This window comes from Pan troglodytes, chromosome 16, assembly GCF_028858775.2.
Source record: "Pan troglodytes isolate AG18354 chromosome 16, NHGRI_mPanTro3-v2.0_pri, whole genome shotgun sequence".
NCBI classification, from domain to species: Eukaryota; Metazoa; Chordata; class Mammalia; order Primates; family Hominidae; genus Pan; species Pan troglodytes.
Genome location: NC_072414.2, coordinates 48,728,806 through 48,747,280, shown reverse-complemented (window position 1 = coordinate 48,747,280; position 18,475 = coordinate 48,728,806). Strand labels below are relative to the sequence as shown.

Here is an 18,475-nt window from a genome sequence, read left to right as displayed (position 1 = left end):
GGTTTTAGCCTGCTCCAGCGATGGAAGGAATTCCTCCCAACTTATCTCAAGTTTTAACGCTTTTAAGGAGAAATCTGCTGGAGAGGAAAAACGTCAAGGTGAACCCGCTTCTGCAAGCACGGGAGACCTTTGGCCAAAGGCCTTTGTTTGCGAAGATTTGTTTAAAAAAAAAAAAATCTGTCATCTTAAATATTTGGCTTTATTTTCAGGTTTGGACAGAATTTGTCTTTTTTAGTGCCATGAAACATAAAATGGAACGCTAGAAGGACAGCTTTAAAGCACAAAAGCTGCCTCTTAGCATCTGTAAGGTGTCCTGCTTTGGGGGACTGCTGTGCCAACTCCAGCTGTCTCCACGCAGAAACTTAACCAGGGAAGGCACTGGTTTGCTTATACCATTGTTAGGGCTGTGTGCCTCTGATGTTTTAACATCACTACAAATACTGTTGTAATTGTGTCTTGCTTTTGTGCCTTTCATTGATAACCCCTGATTTGTATCTCTTAGCCCCTTTTCAAGTGGTCTGGGTTGCTGGAATCATTTTGCAGGCGAGGAAACAGAGCCTCAGGGAGAGGACTTTAATGAGGTCACTGACTAGGAAGAGCCAAGGCCAATTATATTAATAGAACCTTAGGTCTTCTGACTCCTTCTCCGGTGCTCAACTCTAGTATATACCATTTTTGTGGGAATGAGGTAGATGAGAATAGGCAAGGAGGCTCACTTAAAGATTTTAAGAAATATTACTCAATTGCCCTTTCGTTGATATTTTTATACTTTACTTTTGAAATGCGGGTGTTATGTTGCCCAGGCTGGTCTCAGACTCCTGGGCTCAAGCTGACCTCTCACCTCAGCCTCCGTAGCTGGGATTACAGGTGTGCACCATCTAGCCTGGCTTTTATATTTTTATTTTCGAGTTAATTTCTTAACTTTGCAACTTGCTGTTTTTTCGAAAATATTGGAAAGTTAAATAGCCCATTTGAACACCTAGTTTTAACGCTACCTTTTTGCCATATTTGCATTTTTCCACTTATCTCACATTCTGTTTTCTGAACGTTTCAAAGTGCATTACGGATATGACAGTTCAGCCCTAAATGCTGTATGTGTGTCAGTATGTATTTTGTAAGAGATCAAGGCCATTTTTCTGTGTAACAATACCGCAATCACACTTAAGAAAGTGAAGAATATTCCTTAAAATCTAACATGTGGTGTAGTATATATTCACATTTCCCCCCATTTCTTCAAAATTCCTTTTCAGTCTTTTTTTTTTTTTTTGAGATAGGTACTTGCTCTGTGTCCCAGGATGGAGCGCTGTGGAGCAGTCTTGGCTCGCTGCATCCTTGACCTCCTTCCTGGGCTCAAGCCATCCTCCCACCTCAGCCTCCTGAGTAGCTGGGAACCCAGGAGCACGCCACCACACTCAGCTAATTTTTGTATTTTTTGTAGAGATGGGGTTTTGCCGTGTTACCTAGGCTGGTGTCAAACTCCTGGATTCAAGTGATCCACCTGCCTCGGCCTCCCAAAGTGCTGGGATTACAGATGTGAGCCACAGCACTGGGCGACATTGACCTTTTGAAGAGACCTGGTCTGTAGTCTTTCAGAATAACCCATATTCCATGTTTTAGTGATAGTCCCTCCTCATAGTGTTTAAATTTGTTCCCCCTATCCTCTCTGTTTTCTCTAAACTTGGAATTGGGTCTAAAGGCTTGAATATATTTATGTTTAATATTTTTTTGACAGGAATACTTCATAAGCCATGCAGTATGCTTCATTGCATACAACATCCAAAGGCACATAAAGTAGGCTTGTCTTATTAATAATCCAAAATTTGATCTCTTAGATAAGGTGGTGACAAGCTATCTTTCCATTGTAAGCATTTCCTTCTGCAATTAGCAAGTCATTTGTGGTGTGATATTTTGGCATTAGTAGTTGGTAGGAATTTACCTGCAGTAATCTGATAAACACAGTTGGGAGCAGTCGTTTAGGCATGGCTTTGGAAGTTAGGAAGAAGAAGAAGTGGAGACAATTCTGGAGGAATTACTAACCCATCTACTTTAGGGAACTTGGAATGCTTCTATGTGTTGGCATCAGAGCCTAGGGAGACTAGGAGAGAGGAGGCAGAAAGTAGATGTCAGAAAGCTTTGCCTTCTTTGAAAGTTTGCTTAGGACCATTTTAGCCGTAGTAAGCTATGGTAAATAGAAAAGTTCCGAAGTAGTTTGATGTTGGAGGATTACAAGTGCTTCAACTGGAACATCTGTCCAGTTAGGCTACTAATCCAGTCCTTTTTCATTCCAGTGTTCTATTAATCAGCATTGGCTCACTGAAATAGCAGTTTTCACAAATGAAAAGTCAACTGTAGTTTTAGGTGACAGGAAATTGGATATTTCTATTGACAACATATTTTGTTATTCCAAAAGCAAGTTTTGGAAGGTGAGGAATACTTACGATATATTCACTAATTAAATATATAAATCCTGAATAGTTTTTTTCTTGCTTTAGAAAGGAATTAGAAACTTTGAATTTTCAGATTGCTTTAAATAGTGATTTAAATAATGACTTGATTTAATCAGTGCCTTATATCAAAAATTGTATGTTTAGAATTTTGATTTATTTCTCCAGAGCAATTTTAAGGATTCTCTTAACCCTCAGTATACGAGGAAAAGTGTACAATTATCACTATCATCTGGGTCAAAAGGGACTGGTTTTTTTTGCATTTTACGTTATTATGTATAATTTATAGGAGTAAAAATAAAGCGTAATGTAAAACAACTTATTGGAGCTTTTAATAAGAATTTAAATACAGCAGATATCTTTGTATGTACTTAGAAAAATAAAAAATAAAAAATCTATTTCATGCATTTAATTACATAACACTCCTACAACAAATATACATCACATTTGAACGCTTTGCATAAACATTCTCATTATAACACACATTTTTTTCTTTTTGAGTTTCTGTATCTGTACAAAGAACATCTTTCTTTCGTCCCATTTTCAGATCTGTGCAGAAATCATTGTGGTTAGAGGGTAAGACAACATTCCCTTCCTATTTTCTGCAAGTTATTTTCCTAGTTGCATGAGGAATTTCTTCTTGGTAACTTACAGTTTTGTAACTGAAGCTTTTCCCATACAATGAAAGTATACTCTGAACTAATATCAGTCATAAGCCATCTTCAAATCATTCTCTTCCAAGTATTGTTTCTGACCCACTTTTTGAATGTGTCACTTCTGTAGTCTTTTTGTAATACAGATCACTTCAGATTAATTTATGCAAGGATTTTAAAATTCATTGATGGTTGAGAATGCACTGAGCTGAGAAGAGTAGGTATAGTTTTCCTTAGAACAATAAGAATCATGAATTATATTCGAAATCCAGATTTTGTGCAGTTGACTTCTTTTGCTTTTCCATTTGTGAAAATTCACAGAAGTTCAATGCTGTTCTTCCTAACAGTGCCAACTAAGGAGAGTTTGATGCTGTATGATATTCAGCCAAGTCTAAATTTGTAAAAAATTTGTCACAAGTTATATGTCTGACAGAATTTTGAAATTTTTCTGTCATTTCGTATATATCAATCTTGATTCTACTTTCATGCCTTTTCCAAATCTCTGTGTAGATCTGCATTGTCCAAGCTTATCATATTTCATTGTCACCTGTTGCTCAGATTTTCATTTCATGTTTTTCACCTTTTGAAGGTATTTCTACCTGAAATGGGCAACATCATCTGAATGGAATTAACTATAGATGCTCCTTGAATTACGATAGGTTACATCCTTGATAAACCCATCATTAGTTGCAAGTATCATGAGTTGAAAATGCATTTAATACACCTAACATACTGAACATCGTAGCTTGGCTTAGCCTACCTCAAATATGCACAGAACATTTATATTAGTCTACAGTTGGGCAACATCATCTAACTCAGAGCTTATTTTTTAATAATAAAGTGTTGAATATCTCATGTAATTTATTGAGTACTGTACTGAAAGTGAAAAACAGAATGGTTGTATGAGTACTGGAAGTAATGAATGCACTTTCACACCATTATAAAGTTGAAAAATTGTTGTAAGTTGAACCATCTTAAGTTGGAGACTGTCTGTACTTAGCAACTTTCATACATGACCCTGGAACTATTTGTCTTATAAATACTGATTCTAAATTTCAAATGCTTCCCTGTTAGGTTCTTGCTTGTCATTCCTTCTGGGTTGTCTTTTTGCATGTACATCATCAAAATGCAATACTGGAAGAATTTTTGAAACCTTTGATGGTTCATAATTTTGTTGAAGACAGGACGGCCATCTTCTTTGCTCCACAATTGCAAGATATTTTCAATTTCAGATTTATAAACAACTAACTAGAATGATCAATCCAATGAATTTTTTAAAATGTCTATATTTTCTATTTCCTTCCAGTCACCTTTGCATACCCCTGCATTCAATACTTGGGCACTTAAGCGTTGTATCAAGGCCGGGTGTGGTGGCTTATGCCTGTAATCCCAGCACTTTGGGAGGCCAAGGCAGGATTGCTTGAGCCTAGGAGTTTGAGACTAGCCTGGGCAACATAAGAAGACCTTGTCTCTACAAAAAATAAAAAATTAGCCGGGTGTAGTGGCATGTGCCTGTGGTCCCAGATACTTGGGAGGCTGAGGTGGGAGGATCGCTTCAGGTCTGGGTTGCAGTGAGCTGCAATTGTGTCACTGCACTCCAGCCTGGGTGACAGAGTGAGACCCTGTCTCTTAAAAAAAAAAAAATGTATTAAGTAAAATTTTAGCACACACTTGTAAGGGATGAAAGACTGTCACATTTTCTTTGAGCAGAACAGCATGGTCCATATTCTTAATGTAAAAATATTGTGTGATGAAGTTCTTCCCACTGGATGAGAATGCCGTATTTCCTTTTTGTTTTTAGAAATACGTTGTTCTCTCATTGATTAAGTTTGAGGGAATTTAAAGTAACTCATCCAAGGACTCAGTCTGAGATTTCCCTTATAAAGTCATTTTCACTACCATCATTAAGAGTCTAAAGTGCTGCTGTCTATCTTTGTGTTAATCTTCTGGTTTGTCTAATAGTTGTGAAATGCCTTCCTTTGTTAATTTTCTTCTTTTCCATTTTGGGCAGAAAATAAAGTCTGAGTTCTTAATTGTATTCAGTGAAAACTAGAAACAGATGAAGGGGATCAGAATCTGCCACTTAAGCATGAGGATTATTTTGAGTTGAAGGCAATTGAGAGTCAGTAGATGCTGGAAGAGTTCTGTGCCCTCCCCTTATTTGCCTAGTAGTAGCAGGGCATTCATTTCTATCTTTTTTCTTTTTTTTCTTTTTGAGACCGTGTCTTACTCTTGTTGTCCAGGCTGGAATGCAATGGCGTGATCTCAGCTCACTGCAACCTCCACTTCCTGGGTTCAAGTGATTCTCCTGCCTCAGCCTCGCGAGTAGCTGGAACTACAGGCGTGCGCCACCATGCCTGGCTAATTTTGTATTTTTAGTAGAGACGGGGTTTTGCCATGTTGGCCAGGCTGGTCTCGAACTCCTGACCTCAGGTGACCCACCCACCTCGGCGTCCCAAAGTGCTGGGATTACAGGCATGAGCCACCACGCCCAGCCAGTTTCCTTCTTATAACAGGGAGGGAAGAGCAACTCTTTTCCCTTGAGATTGAGAGTCAAGGCAGAGATGAGTTTGTATAAACAAATTTTACTAAAATAACCGTTATTTTCCATTAGTTCTCCCATTTTTTCTAGTGACTTTCCCATGGTTTATTGTCCCTGAAATTCCAAGTTCCCTTTTTTGGGGGGGTTAAAATAGTATAAAAGCCTCTACGTCTAACCACTTGTTTGAGTTTCACTTCTTTTCTGTGAACTCCTGTGCATGTAAATATTAATAAAAATTGTATGCTTCTTCTCTTGTGAATCTGTCTTTTCATAGTTTAATTCACAGGCCATGAGATACTGAACCAAAGGTGATAGAGGAATTGTTTTCCCTCCCTGACATAGACTACAAAAATGTCTTCAGTTTTCCATATGTCTTTGAAAATTGATGGAATATTTTTGCAAAACTATAAGAAAACTGGAAAATAAATGAAAACAATTAAGGCTAATGCATTAGTCATGATTTATTTCACTGTTGTATTATTCTTTTAGGCAGTCCTATTTTTTTTTTTAGCATAGTTGGGATTAATTGATGAACAATGGTGAAATAATACCTAGAATGATGGAGTTAGCAAAATATTTCAAGATGTAGGAAAAATAAAGCCACTAACATCCCATAATGTATTTTAGATTGATAAAAGGATTCTGTTATAGACCCACATAATAATTATAAGATATAATGAGTTTTAATCTATTTTAAAGTAGTAAGTAAATTTTCCCTTCTTTGTTTAAAGATCTCTAGGAAACAATGTGAATAATAAAATGTCAGTCTTTCTAAAAAGAACTGCTCAAGAAAGAAAGTAAAAATCTAGTTTCCTTTGGACTCTGATAGTATACTGGACTTTAATGGTTAATTTGGACAGTTAGAGTTCCACCCCTCTCCAATACACACATTAAACCTACCTGCCTCTTCTACTTCCATAATAGGTTTTTTTTTTTTTTTAGCCTGTTGTACTTTAATACATCTCTAATGAATACAGGCAGTACCTAGAAAGTTGTTCCTTGAGGTTTCTGTTCTAAAGTTTTTTTGTTGTTACCAGTTTTTTTTTCTTAAACCTTTCTTCCAAGCTTTACCTTCAGAGACCCTTCATAATAAAAAATTATTAATTGGAACCCTGGCACATCAGGCGTTGTATTTAGGCTTTTTGCTTAAATGGATTACACCAAAAAATATTTCATTTCAGTCATTTTCATTGCAAACATTCCTGTTTTTCTGGTTTTATATAACAGGATGAAGACAAAGTAATTTTTGGGATGATGTATGCCTTGCTTCTTTGTGTTTATAAACACAATGCCTTACACATAATTAATGTTCGATAAATACTTAGTTTTCTTTTTTAATCACCTGAATATTCCCCAACAGTTTAAAATTATTGCTTTACTTTTTGGATTGGTATGTAACTTACAAATTTTTGACCAGCTAGCATAGTAATTTAGCTTTCTTTTTTAAAAAGGGCTTTGACTTGTGTTTATCTAGTACAGTAGTTCTCTAAATGTGGTCTTGGGCTTGAGACTCTTTGAAGGATTCTACTAGGTCCTCCCTTTACCACATACTTTTCCTGTGAAGCTGTATTTTCTTCAACAGAAGAGTGTAGTGCAACAGGTTGAATGCAGAAGGTCGTAAGAGAATCCAGCTGTCTTTATTAAGACATATTAATGAGGTATGCAAAAATGTGGCAAAAATGTAAAACAATACCACTCTTTAAATTTTTTGTTTTGAGAAATACGCTTTTTTTGTAAAAATATATTAATATGTGCTGCTTTCATTATTATCATCTTTAAGTAAATGAATACATATTGAAAAAAATTTCTCAGGTTTGGGGTTTCTGGACTCCCAGGCAAAGATTCCATCCTTAAAGTTTAGTCAACCACACATCTTTTTTTGATCAGGTTTGGGATTTTTTTTTTTTAACATTATTAACTGAATGCCTTTGAGCTGATATGCATTTTGACTAGGGCTAGTAACCAAAGCAAAGATGATCAGTCTATGAACTAATTTGCCCTTTGCTTCTAGGCTTCACTCCTGTGCGTTCCTTATTTTGTGGGTTACCTTTGGCAAATCTAAGAAGCTAAGCCTGGAGGGGCTTGAGAGAGGCCTGGGGGTTTTAGGTATAATCCTAATCTCTGTTGTATCTCTTGCTTTTTTTACTTGCTCTGCTTTTCCTATTCAAGGTTTAAGATTATCTGACTCTCAGCTATACAGGATTGCTGACTGCTGCTAGAAAGGCCTTCATAACCAAAATGCAACATGGAAATAGCTTTCTTACATTCCATGAGAAAAAAAATAGATCTGACATCGTTATTGAATAGAAAAAGGTAAATAAGAAAATTGGCACTACTTCGGTGACACTACATTGTAGTGTCTGTTCATTTGAGAAGTTATACACAACAGATGTCTTTCTATTCTTTGATTTCTTTTATTGTAGTGTTTTAGAGATTATAAAGTATGTTCACAGTTACCATATTCCATCATCAGAACAAATACTTCTTTGCAAAAGGCGGTGTTATCATCCTTTACAGATGAGGAAATCAAGTCTTAGAAAAAGTTCATTTTATTCATTGGAATAACACTGGGTGCCAGATATTGTGTATTCATTTTATAAGATACGATGCCTTGGTTTTCCCTCACTTCACCATCAGCCTTTTTATCTCAGAATTACATGTTCTCTTCTATTTGGGCTATACAATGCAGGTGAGCCTTGCAGGCTGGCAGTGACAACAACTGTTAGAAGTGCTGCCTCCTTAGAGCATTTGACCTATTCTGCACCTCACTGCACCTGGAAGCTTTTAGCACTAGGATAACCTAACCGAGCTCTGCTTAGGTTGGAAAGTTATTAAACAATTTGGAATTGGTAAATGACAGAATGAAAGCATTATTTTAGTAAATTGTTAATTTGGGGGCTCTTTATTGAAGAGATGAAAGCAAAAATCTGGATGCTGAGAGACCAAGTACAGACAGTCCCCAGCTTAAGATGGTTCAACTTAAGTTTTTTTGACTTTATGATGGTGTGACAGCAATATACATTTAGTAGAAACTGTACTTCAAGTTTTGAATTTTGATCTTTTTCCGGGCTAGTGATATGTGGTATGATACCATATTGTGATACTAGGCAGCAACAGCAAGTTGCAGCTACCAGTCAGCCACGTTATCATGAGGGTAAACAACTGATAACATACAGTATACTGTGTTGTCAGATGATTTTGCCCAACCACAGGCTAATGTAAAGGGTTCTGAGCACATTTAAGGTAAGTTAGACTAAGCTGTGATGTTCGGTAGGTTAGGTGTATTGAATGCATTTTCAACTTACGATATTTTCAGCTTATGATGGGTTTAATCATTACCCCATCACAAGCTGAAGAGCAGCTATATAAAGTGAATCTTATAAAGTAAATCTATTTCACTTTAGGTGTGAGGTTCTGTGGGCGTGGTCAAGTATTGAGTGGATGGAGAGGCAAGGATGGTGTGGGAAATATTTTGAAGGAAGTCTATAGGATTGGGGAATTGACTAGATATAATTAAAAGAGGGAGACATTGAAAAAAACCTCCAGGGATTCAAGATCAGAAGGATGGCAGTTTAGTAGAAAAAGGGAAATGCAAAAGTAAAACTAACTTTTATAATTTAAGGTAAGATTCATATAATTTCACCATTTAAAAATATATGGTTCACTGGCATTTAGTACATTCATAGTGTTGTACAACTGTCAACACTAATTCCATAATATTTTCAGCTCCTCAAAAGGAAACCTGTTACCCATTATTCTGAATATTAGATATAAATAGAATCAAACTGTGTGACTGACTTCTTTCACTTTCAAAGTTTCATGTTGTAGCATGTATCAGTAGTTCATTTTAAAAAATTGCTAAATAATGCTACATTGTATTGATACACCACATTTTTTTTCAGTTTGATTATTTATTTATTTATTTATTTATTTATTGTACTTTAAGTTTTAGGGTACATGTGCACATTGTGCAGGTTAGTTACATACGTATACATGTGCCATGCTGGTGTGCTGCACCCATTAACTCGTCATTTAGCATTAGGTATATCTCCCAATGCTATCCCTCCCCCCTCCCCCCACCCCACAACAGTCCCCAGAGTGTGATGTTCCCCTTCCTGTGTCCATGTGATCTCATTGTTCAATTCCCACCTATGAGTGAGAATATGCGGTGTTTGGTTTTTTGTTCTTGCGATAGTTTACTGAGAATGATGGTTTCCAATTTCATCCATGTCCCTACAAAGGACACGAACTCATCATTTTTTATGGCTGCATAGTATTCCATGGTGTATATGTGCCACATTTTCTTAATCCAGTCTATCATTGTTGGACATTTGGGTTGGTTCCAAGTCTTTGCTATCGTGAATAATGCCGCAATAAACATACGTGTGCATGTGTCTTTATAGCAGCATGATTTATAGTCCTTTGGGTATATACCCAGTAATGGGATGGCTGGGTCAAATGGTATGTCTAGTTCTAGATCCCTGAGGAATCGCCACACTGACTTCCACAATGGTTGAACTAGTTTGCAGCCCCACCAACAGTGTAAAAGTGTTCCTGTTTCTCCACATCCTCTCCAGCACCTGTTGTTTCCTGACTTTTTAATGATTGCCATTCTTGATACACCACATTTTATTTATTAGTTGAACATTTGGGTTGTTTCTGCTTTTTTGGCTATTATGAATAATGCTGTAGACATAAGTTTTCAGGGGAAGATATGTTCAGTTTTGGAAATATAGTCATACCTTGTTTTATTCTACTTCACTTGTTGTGGTTTGCAGATATTGCATTTTTACAAGTTGAAGGTTTGTGGCAACTCTTTGTTGAGCAAGTCTATCTCAGCCATTTTTCCAACAGCGTGAGCACTTCTTGTCTCTGTCACATTTTTGTAATTTTTGCAATATTTCAGACTTTAAATTATTATATTTGTTATGGTGATTTCTGATCAGTGATCTTTAATGTTACTATTGTAATTGTTTTGGGGCACTGCAAACTGCACTCATGTAAAATGGTAAACTTGTATAATAATGTGTGTGTTTTGACTGCTCCACCAGCCAGCTCTTCCCTAGTTTCCTCTCCATGGGCTTCCTTATTCCCTGAGACATAGCAATATTGAAATTAGGCCAATTAATAACTTTATAATGGCCTGTAAGTGTTCAAGTGTAAGGAAGATTTGCACATCTCTCACTTTAAATAAAAAGAACTAGAAATTATTAAGCTTAGTGAGGAAGGCGTGTTGAAAGCAGAGGTAGGCCAAATACTAGGCCTCTTGTCCCAAACAGTCAAGTTGTGATTGCGAAGGAAACATTCTTGAAGAAAGTTGAAAGTGCTACTCCACTGAACACATGAATGATAAGAAAGTGGAACGGCATTATCGCTAAGATGGAGGAAGTTGTAATGGTCTGGCTAGAAGATCAAACCCTCCACAACATTCCCTTAAGCCAAAGGCTCGAGGTCAAGACCCTACTCTCTTCAGATCTATGAAGGCTGTGAGAGTGAAGATGGTGCAGAAGAAAAGCTTGAAGCTAACAGAGATGAGTTCATGAGGTTTAAGGAGAGACACTGTCTCCATAACATAAAAGTATAAGATGAAGCAGCAGGTACTGATGCAGAAGTTTCAGCAAGTTATCCAGGAGATCTACCTAAGATAATTTATGAGGGCGGCTACACTAAACAATAGATTTTCTATATAGATTAAATAGACTTCTATTTATTGGAAGAAGATACCATCTAGGACTTTCATAGCTAGAAAGGAGAAGTCATGCCTGGCTTTCAAATTTTGAAGGACAGGCTGACTCTCTGGTTAAGGGCTAATGAAGCTGGTGACTTGTAAGTTGAAGCCAGTACTCAGTTACCATTGTGAAAATCCTAGGGCCCTTAAGAATTGGCTAAATCTGCCAGATGTGGTGGCTCATGCCTGTAATCGCAACACTTTGGGAGGTGGAGGTGGGTGGATCACTTGATGTCAGGAGCCAGGAGTTCGAGACCAGCCTGGCTAACATGGTGAAACCCCCGTCTCTACTAAAAATATAAAAATTAGCCAGGCGTGGTGGCGCATGCCTGTAATCCCAGTTATTCGGGAGGCTGAGGCACAAGAATCACTTGAACCTGGGTGGCAGAAGTTGCAGTGAGTTTAGATGGTGCCACTGCACTCAAGGCTGGGCAATGGAGCGAGACTCTGTCTCCCCCCCCCAAAAAAAATGCTGAATCTACTCTGCCTATGCTTTAAAAATGGAACCACAAATCCTGGATGACAGCACATCTGGTTTACTGAACCAGATGTAAACGTGGTTTACAACATGAATTACAGAAAATTTAAGCCTATTATTGAAACCTACTGCTCAGAAAAAAATTTTCCTTTCAAAATATTACTGCTCATTGATAGTGCATCTAGTCACCCAAGAGCTCTGATGGAAGTGTACAAGAAGATTAATGTTGTTTTCATGTTTGCTAACACAACATCCATTCTGCTGCCCATGGGTCAAGGAGTCATTTCAACTTTCAGTTCAAGTCTTAATATTTAAGAAATAACATTTTGTAAGGGTATAACTGCTGTAGATTATGTTTTCTCTGATGGATCTGGGTAAAGTGAATTGAAAACCTTCTGGAAAGGAGTCACCATTCTAGATCCAATTAAGATCATTTGTGATTGATGGAGGAGGTCAAAATATCAACATTAACAGAAGTTTGGAAGAAGTTGGTTCCAGCCCTCATGGATGACTTTGAGAGTTTCAAGGTTTCAGTGGAGGAAGTAACTGCAGATGTGATGGGAGTAGCAAGAGATCCGGATTTAGAAGTGGAGCCTGAAGATGTGACTAAGTGCTGCTGTAATCTCATTATAAAACTTGAATGAATGAGGAGTTGTTTCTTATGGATGAGTAAAGTCGTTTTTTTGAGATGGAACCTATTCCTGGTGAAGATGCTGTAAACACTGTTGAAATGACAGCAAAGGATTTAGAGTATTACACCAGCTTAGTTGATAAAGCACCAGCAAGGATTGAGAGGATTGACTCCAACTTGGAAAGGAGTTCTACTGTGGATCAAATGCTATCAGACAGCATCGTATGCTACCGAGAAACCTTTTGTAAAAGGAAAAGTCGATGGATGTGCCAAGCTTCATTGTCTTATTTTAAGAAATTGCCACAGCCACCCCAACCTTCAGCCAGCCACTACCCTGATTAGTCAGCAGCCATCAACATGGAGGCAGGACCTTCCTCAAGCAAAAAGATTATGACTCACTGAAGGCTCAAATGAGCTTTATCTTTTTTTTTTTTTTTTTTTTTTTAGCAATAAAGTAGTTTTTATTAAGGTATATATGTTGTTTTTTAGAGACAATGCTATTGTACATTTAGACTACACTATAGTTGTAAACCTAACTTTTATATTCACTGAGAAACCAAACAATGCGTGTGACTTGCTTTATTGCAATATTCACTTTATTGTGGTGGTCTGGAACAGAGCCCTCAATATCTCCGAGGTGTGCATGTACTGAATTTGAGGTGCGTTTTAATATCTAGATAGTAGTTTTCAGTAGTAAAAGAGGAAGGACTGGGACTTAGATGAGATGTCAGGGTGTCTTTCTCTGTCTGTGTTCTTATAAATAAATACCTGAGTTTTGGCATTTTATAAAGAAAAAAGGTTTATTTGGCTCATGCTTCTGCAAGTAGCGTGGTACCAGCATCTGCTTGGCTTCTGGTGAGGGCCTCAGGCTGCATCCACTCATGGCAGAAAACAAAAGGGAGTCTGTGTGGGTAGCGATTTATAAGGTGAAAGAGAGGAAGCGAAAGAGGAGGGAGGTGCCAGGCTTTTTTTTTGGTTTTTTGTTTTTTGTTTTTTTTTTTAAAACAACCATTTCTTGTGGGAACTAGTAGACTGAAAACTCACTCATTACCGTGAGGACAGCACCAAGCCATTGGTGAGGGATTTGTCTCTTCCACCCAAACACCTCTCATTACCCTACCTGCAACATTGGGGATCAAATTTCAACCTGAGGTTTGAGAGACAAACATTCAGACTGTAGCAGAGGTGAATATTTTCTGATCTTATAGGCTGCTGTTGAGAATTGATAGCTGAGACTATGGGATTTATTAGATCTGCTGTTAGGGAACAGTTTCTGTGGGACTGAGGTCTAAACTTTGTGGAAAACCTGTTTTTACATTATTTAAGGAGGAAGTGATCTGGAGAATCTCTAAAGAGTTAAAAAGGAGTAGGTGAGTACACAGGACTATTGGTGTATAGAAAATTACTGAGCATGATATTTCAAGAAATGGTGTTAAAATAGCTGCAAGATAAACAAGGAAAATGCAAATGAAGAAAAGGTAATTTGATTTGGCTATTGGGAGGGTTTTTGGGGTCTTGAGGTGGATGCTTGCTTTTAGCAAAGCACTGTGGAGTAGATAATGCTGTAGCTGCCCTGCTGTGCTCAGCTCAGTTTTGACTGACAAAGTGGGTAGCAGTAACTATAGCAAGTGGTTTGCAACCTAGATCAGATTTGCAGGAGATTTTAGTTGGATGAAGAGGAAGTGATGAAGAGGAAGATATTCCCTGTACCCTGTGTGAAAATTTTTCTTTCATATTAAAGCTTTTAATAACTGTACTGATTTAGATTCATTGTAGATTTAAGCAGTCTGTTGAAGCATAGCCTTTCTATGTATTAATATTATATTAAAATAATTTTGCATTTACAAAAATGTTAAAATTCTAAAAAGTTGATTTATCATGATGCTGTAATATTTGAGATGTTTGATCTGAATCTGTGTCTGTGAAGCAGTTGATTTCATTGGGAGTTTTGATTTAAGCCCTCAAACATCTTTATTAAAATGAAATTAATTTAAGATTATTGGCTGTTACTTTTTTTTAAAGAATATACTTGTTTTGAATTAACTCAAGACTTTTGTTCTCAGTGTTGAGCTTCAACCTAACTGCTTCATTCATTATATTGTACTTGAAGGGTCTTAGAAATATTTGGATATAACAGGTTGATTATCAGATATTTTATTGCTAATTCAAAAATGAAGTTTCATAATTCAACATTCCTAATTAGAATTTTTTTTTTACTGAAATAATGAAAAATCTTCCGTATCTTTCAGTCTAGGCAGAAATTTACCTACCTCCACTAGACGGAAATATTTTAGGGTTGGAAGGGTTCTTGAAGGGATCTTGAAAGTGAACATTTTCAATCACATAATGTTTAAATTTTTCATATTTTTCTTTGGTGATCTTTCTCACCTAGAGTTCATCTTCGTTTTTGATATTTTAACTGCTAATTGTTTTGTTCTTATATTCAGATAAATTCTGCCTCCCTGTAATTTGGTATTCCAAATATTCCAGTATTCCTGGTGGAGGCAAATAGAGTTGTGTCTGAAATATTCAGCCTTAGAAGTGCCTGGATTTGAATCCTTGCTCCTCTACTAAGTTTTGTTACTTTGGGCGAGGTACTTACCCTGTATAACTAAATTTCCACAGCTGTAAGCAGGGGATGATGATAGTGTCTACCTCATAGGAGTTTTTGAGGATTAGGTGAAATAATATATGCATTTAATGTTAGCTAATGTTAATGTATACTAATTACAATTATTTTATAATTATATATTTATCATATTGTATAATTTATAATGGCGATAACATAGTAGAATGTAAGGAATGAAGTGATGTTAAAGCTCAATACTAGCAATTCTCTAGTTTGCTCAAAACAAGTAAATATTACTGTTGTTGTTATTATTACTTGAGCCACACAAAGATCAAGTCACCTTCTTTCCTTCTTTCTCATGACAAACTTTAAAATCTCCGTAAATAGCTTTTACTTCTCCCACCCTATAGTCTCATGTTTTTTAGGTTAAATAACTTTAGTCCTTTCAACTTGACCTAGACAAAACTCTAGTTCTGAATTTCTTGTAGTGGACATCTGTTATTTTTGCCACCCAGCATCTATTTACCCTTACTTGGTTTTCCTTTGGAAAACCATTCTTCCTCCAATCTTTATTCTTGTGCTTTTTGATTAAGACTCTCCCTCTGGTACCAGGGAGAGCATGTGATGTAAGCCCAAACCTATCACAATGCCTTAGCATTCCCTTAGTGATTGGGTTAGGGAAGGGCATGTAATTTTAGCCAAACCAACCAACTCCAATCATAGCTGGGCCTCTTGTCATTGTCCTGGGTTTCAATATTGAAGATAGTTAGACTGGAGCTGTTACAGTCATCCTCAATGGAGATCCTTTATGAGGATAGAATCAATACAGAGGAAGTGAAGCCCAGAAATGGAGAAAGAAACCAGATTCACATGATATTGTGTGAATTATGCCTGTAGTTATTTCTACAAATGAGCCAATAAATATCCTTTTGCATAAGCCAGTTTGAGTTGGGTTTTTGTTACTTACAGTTGAAAGAATCATGGCCAATATGTAGTATTTCAAGTGGGGGTGTTGATTAGTATAGAATAGGGTAAAATAGTCTTCTCTCTGATTTAATACTCAAATTCTGTTATTTTGACACTGTGTCACAAATCTGACATCAGTCCCCACTTAAAATCCCTCAGTGGTTTTTCATTGTTCTTAGGATAAGGACAGAATTTCTTAACACAGTCCATAGGTGCTTCATTGTTTAACTCTTGTCTATCTCTATTGTCTTATCTCTTCCCATGTAACTCCTTGCTTTTTTTTTTTTTTTTTTCAGTCACAATGGTTTCTTTGCAGCTTTTCATATTTGCTGGCTTATCTTCTGCCATAGGTCTTTTGCACATTCAGTTCCTTCTTCATGGAATCCTCCCTTCCTTCTCCTGTTTGCCTAGTTAACTCCAACCCTTTCTTCAAATAACAACTTAATTATCACTTTTCTTTTTTTAGCAAAGCCAATTTTGATTATGCTGACTATAATTCCAGGTTCATAACCTTCATAGCACTTACCATTGTCATTTTACATCTCTTTGTATGGGTGTTTGTCCCTATCTCTAGACCACAAGTTTCATGAGTGCAGTAAGTATGTATTAATTTTTGTTCATTATTGTATTCCTACCCGACACACAGTACATGTTCAATCAGTACAGCTGTCCCTTAGTATTCATGAGGGATTGGTTCCAAGACCCCAGTGGATAGCAGAATTTGAGGATGCTCAAGTCCCTTATATAACATGGTGTAGTACTTGGATATAACCTATAAACATGCTCTCATATACTTTAAATCATCTCTAGATTACTTGTGATACCTAATACAAAGTAAATGCTATGTAAATAGTTGTTATATATTTTTTAAAGGTGCATTTTTTATCGTTCTTTTGTTACTGTTTATTGGTTTTGTTTCTGAATATTTCAGTCCATGGTTAGTTGAATCTGTGGTTGTGGAACCACGGATAGGGAGGGCCAAATGTGCACTTCTGGAATAAATGACCTTCAGTCATGTAGATCTTCTGGTACACCTTCAGCAGTACATCTTCAATTTATATTTTTGTTAATTTTTTTGGGGGGGCAAATACAAAACTGTTACTACCATTCATTCTCTTATTGAGATCTTTTAAAGCTTCATTCCATTTATTTATTTAATTAACATATTCCTTCATTTGTTTTTAGATCCAGGGACAGACTGGGTAAAGCCTCATTCTGCTAGTTTACATGTATTATACTCTCTACTCATGCATAAATTGAATCTGCACACAGTATAGCTTTTATTCAAATCATTGCTATAAATATTGCCCTTAGTTAAGTCATTCAAGGCTCTGGAATACCCTTCTTATCCCTTAACCACAACTCTATCTTCAATCACTATCATCTGTTGCATCACACACACCAAACTCTAGTGAGTGGGATTGGGAATAGGGCAGGAGAGGGAATAGGATTCTTACTTTGTACTTTATATACACTGTATGTTTGAACCATTTTCAGTAAACATGTTTTATTTTTTTTAAAAAGTGCTAATGAAAACATTTTTACTTTAAGGATTAATGCATATGTTTCTTCCATGATAGGGTATTTCGTAACCCCTGGCTAATGTGATTGCTTTTATTCAAACTCCTAACCTAGAAACTCTTAACTTTTTGGTTCATAGGCTGTTATGAGAATTTGATGCACTGTCTTATCTTTCCAGAAATTGAGTATTCACAAAATTTTGCTAACTTTTTTATTTCTATGGTGCCCCCAACACCTTATCAAGAACCTCTGCTGTACCACTTTTAGTTTTTATAATTATAGCAACCATGTCCTCTTTTATAAGATATTTATGTATTCATCATAATCCCCCTAATAGGTAACTTTTTGAGATAGGGTCCTTTTCATATCCTATGAAAAAAGTGTTGAGATTTGCATCTTGCATTAGAAAGAAAATAAGTATATTATTTTTCAAATTCTTAATCATTAATATTATCAAGTATTTTATTGTCCTTTCAAAGTCTTGACTGAGCTCACTAACTTGGAGAATTGTTTTGGCTTCAAGGAATCCATCTGGATTTATCTTAATTTCAGAGAATTAACGTCCTAATTCTTTGATAAGTTACCTTCAGAGAATGAAGTTTTTTGTGTAAGTTAGGAGATGGGCAGGGAAAGCTGGCCTCATTGCTCTATCTTTTTATTCTTGGAAAGAGCAGCCTCTTCCAGGACCTGGATTTTCCCTATTCTAGTCCTGATCGCCTTTGAAGGCCACTTCTTTCAAGACTGAATTCCAACCTTTTCCCTTCTCTTTGCCTGTTCACTGTTAAGATTCTCAAATATATAGTCTTTTAAAAATGACATTAGATATTTTTGGTTTATTTTAAAAATAAAAACTATGGTGTATCCATATATTCCCTTTTTAAAGATCTTTTCTTCCTTAGAGTGCTTATTATCGGGAGACAATATTCTTCATAAAAATTAGAAT

The 18,475-nt window shown here is 36.5% G+C and overlaps 1 protein-coding gene across 42 annotated transcripts in view; it reads left to right on the top strand.

Moving 5' to 3' along the window:
* Positions 1–18,475, top strand: part of ZNF280D (zinc finger protein 280D) — a 197,551-nt gene that overhangs the window by 95,694 nt on the left and 83,382 nt on the right. For 5 of the 42 annotated variants that reach the window (XM_063794978.1, XM_063794984.1, XM_063794977.1 and 2 more), the window contains exon 1: positions 7,809–7,952. The exons of 35 other annotated variants lie outside the window; for them this stretch is intronic. Coding sequence is in view for 1 of the 7 variants with exons in the window: in XM_054667564.2 (XP_054523539.1) it covers positions 7,885–7,952 (68 nt within the window). In the remaining 6 variants the exon portion in view is untranslated. Of the gene's footprint in view, positions 1–7,808; positions 7,953–18,475 lie in introns of those variants that run through there. 2 more of the 42 variants (XR_010151708.1, XM_054667564.2) reach the window with 2 other exon arrangements.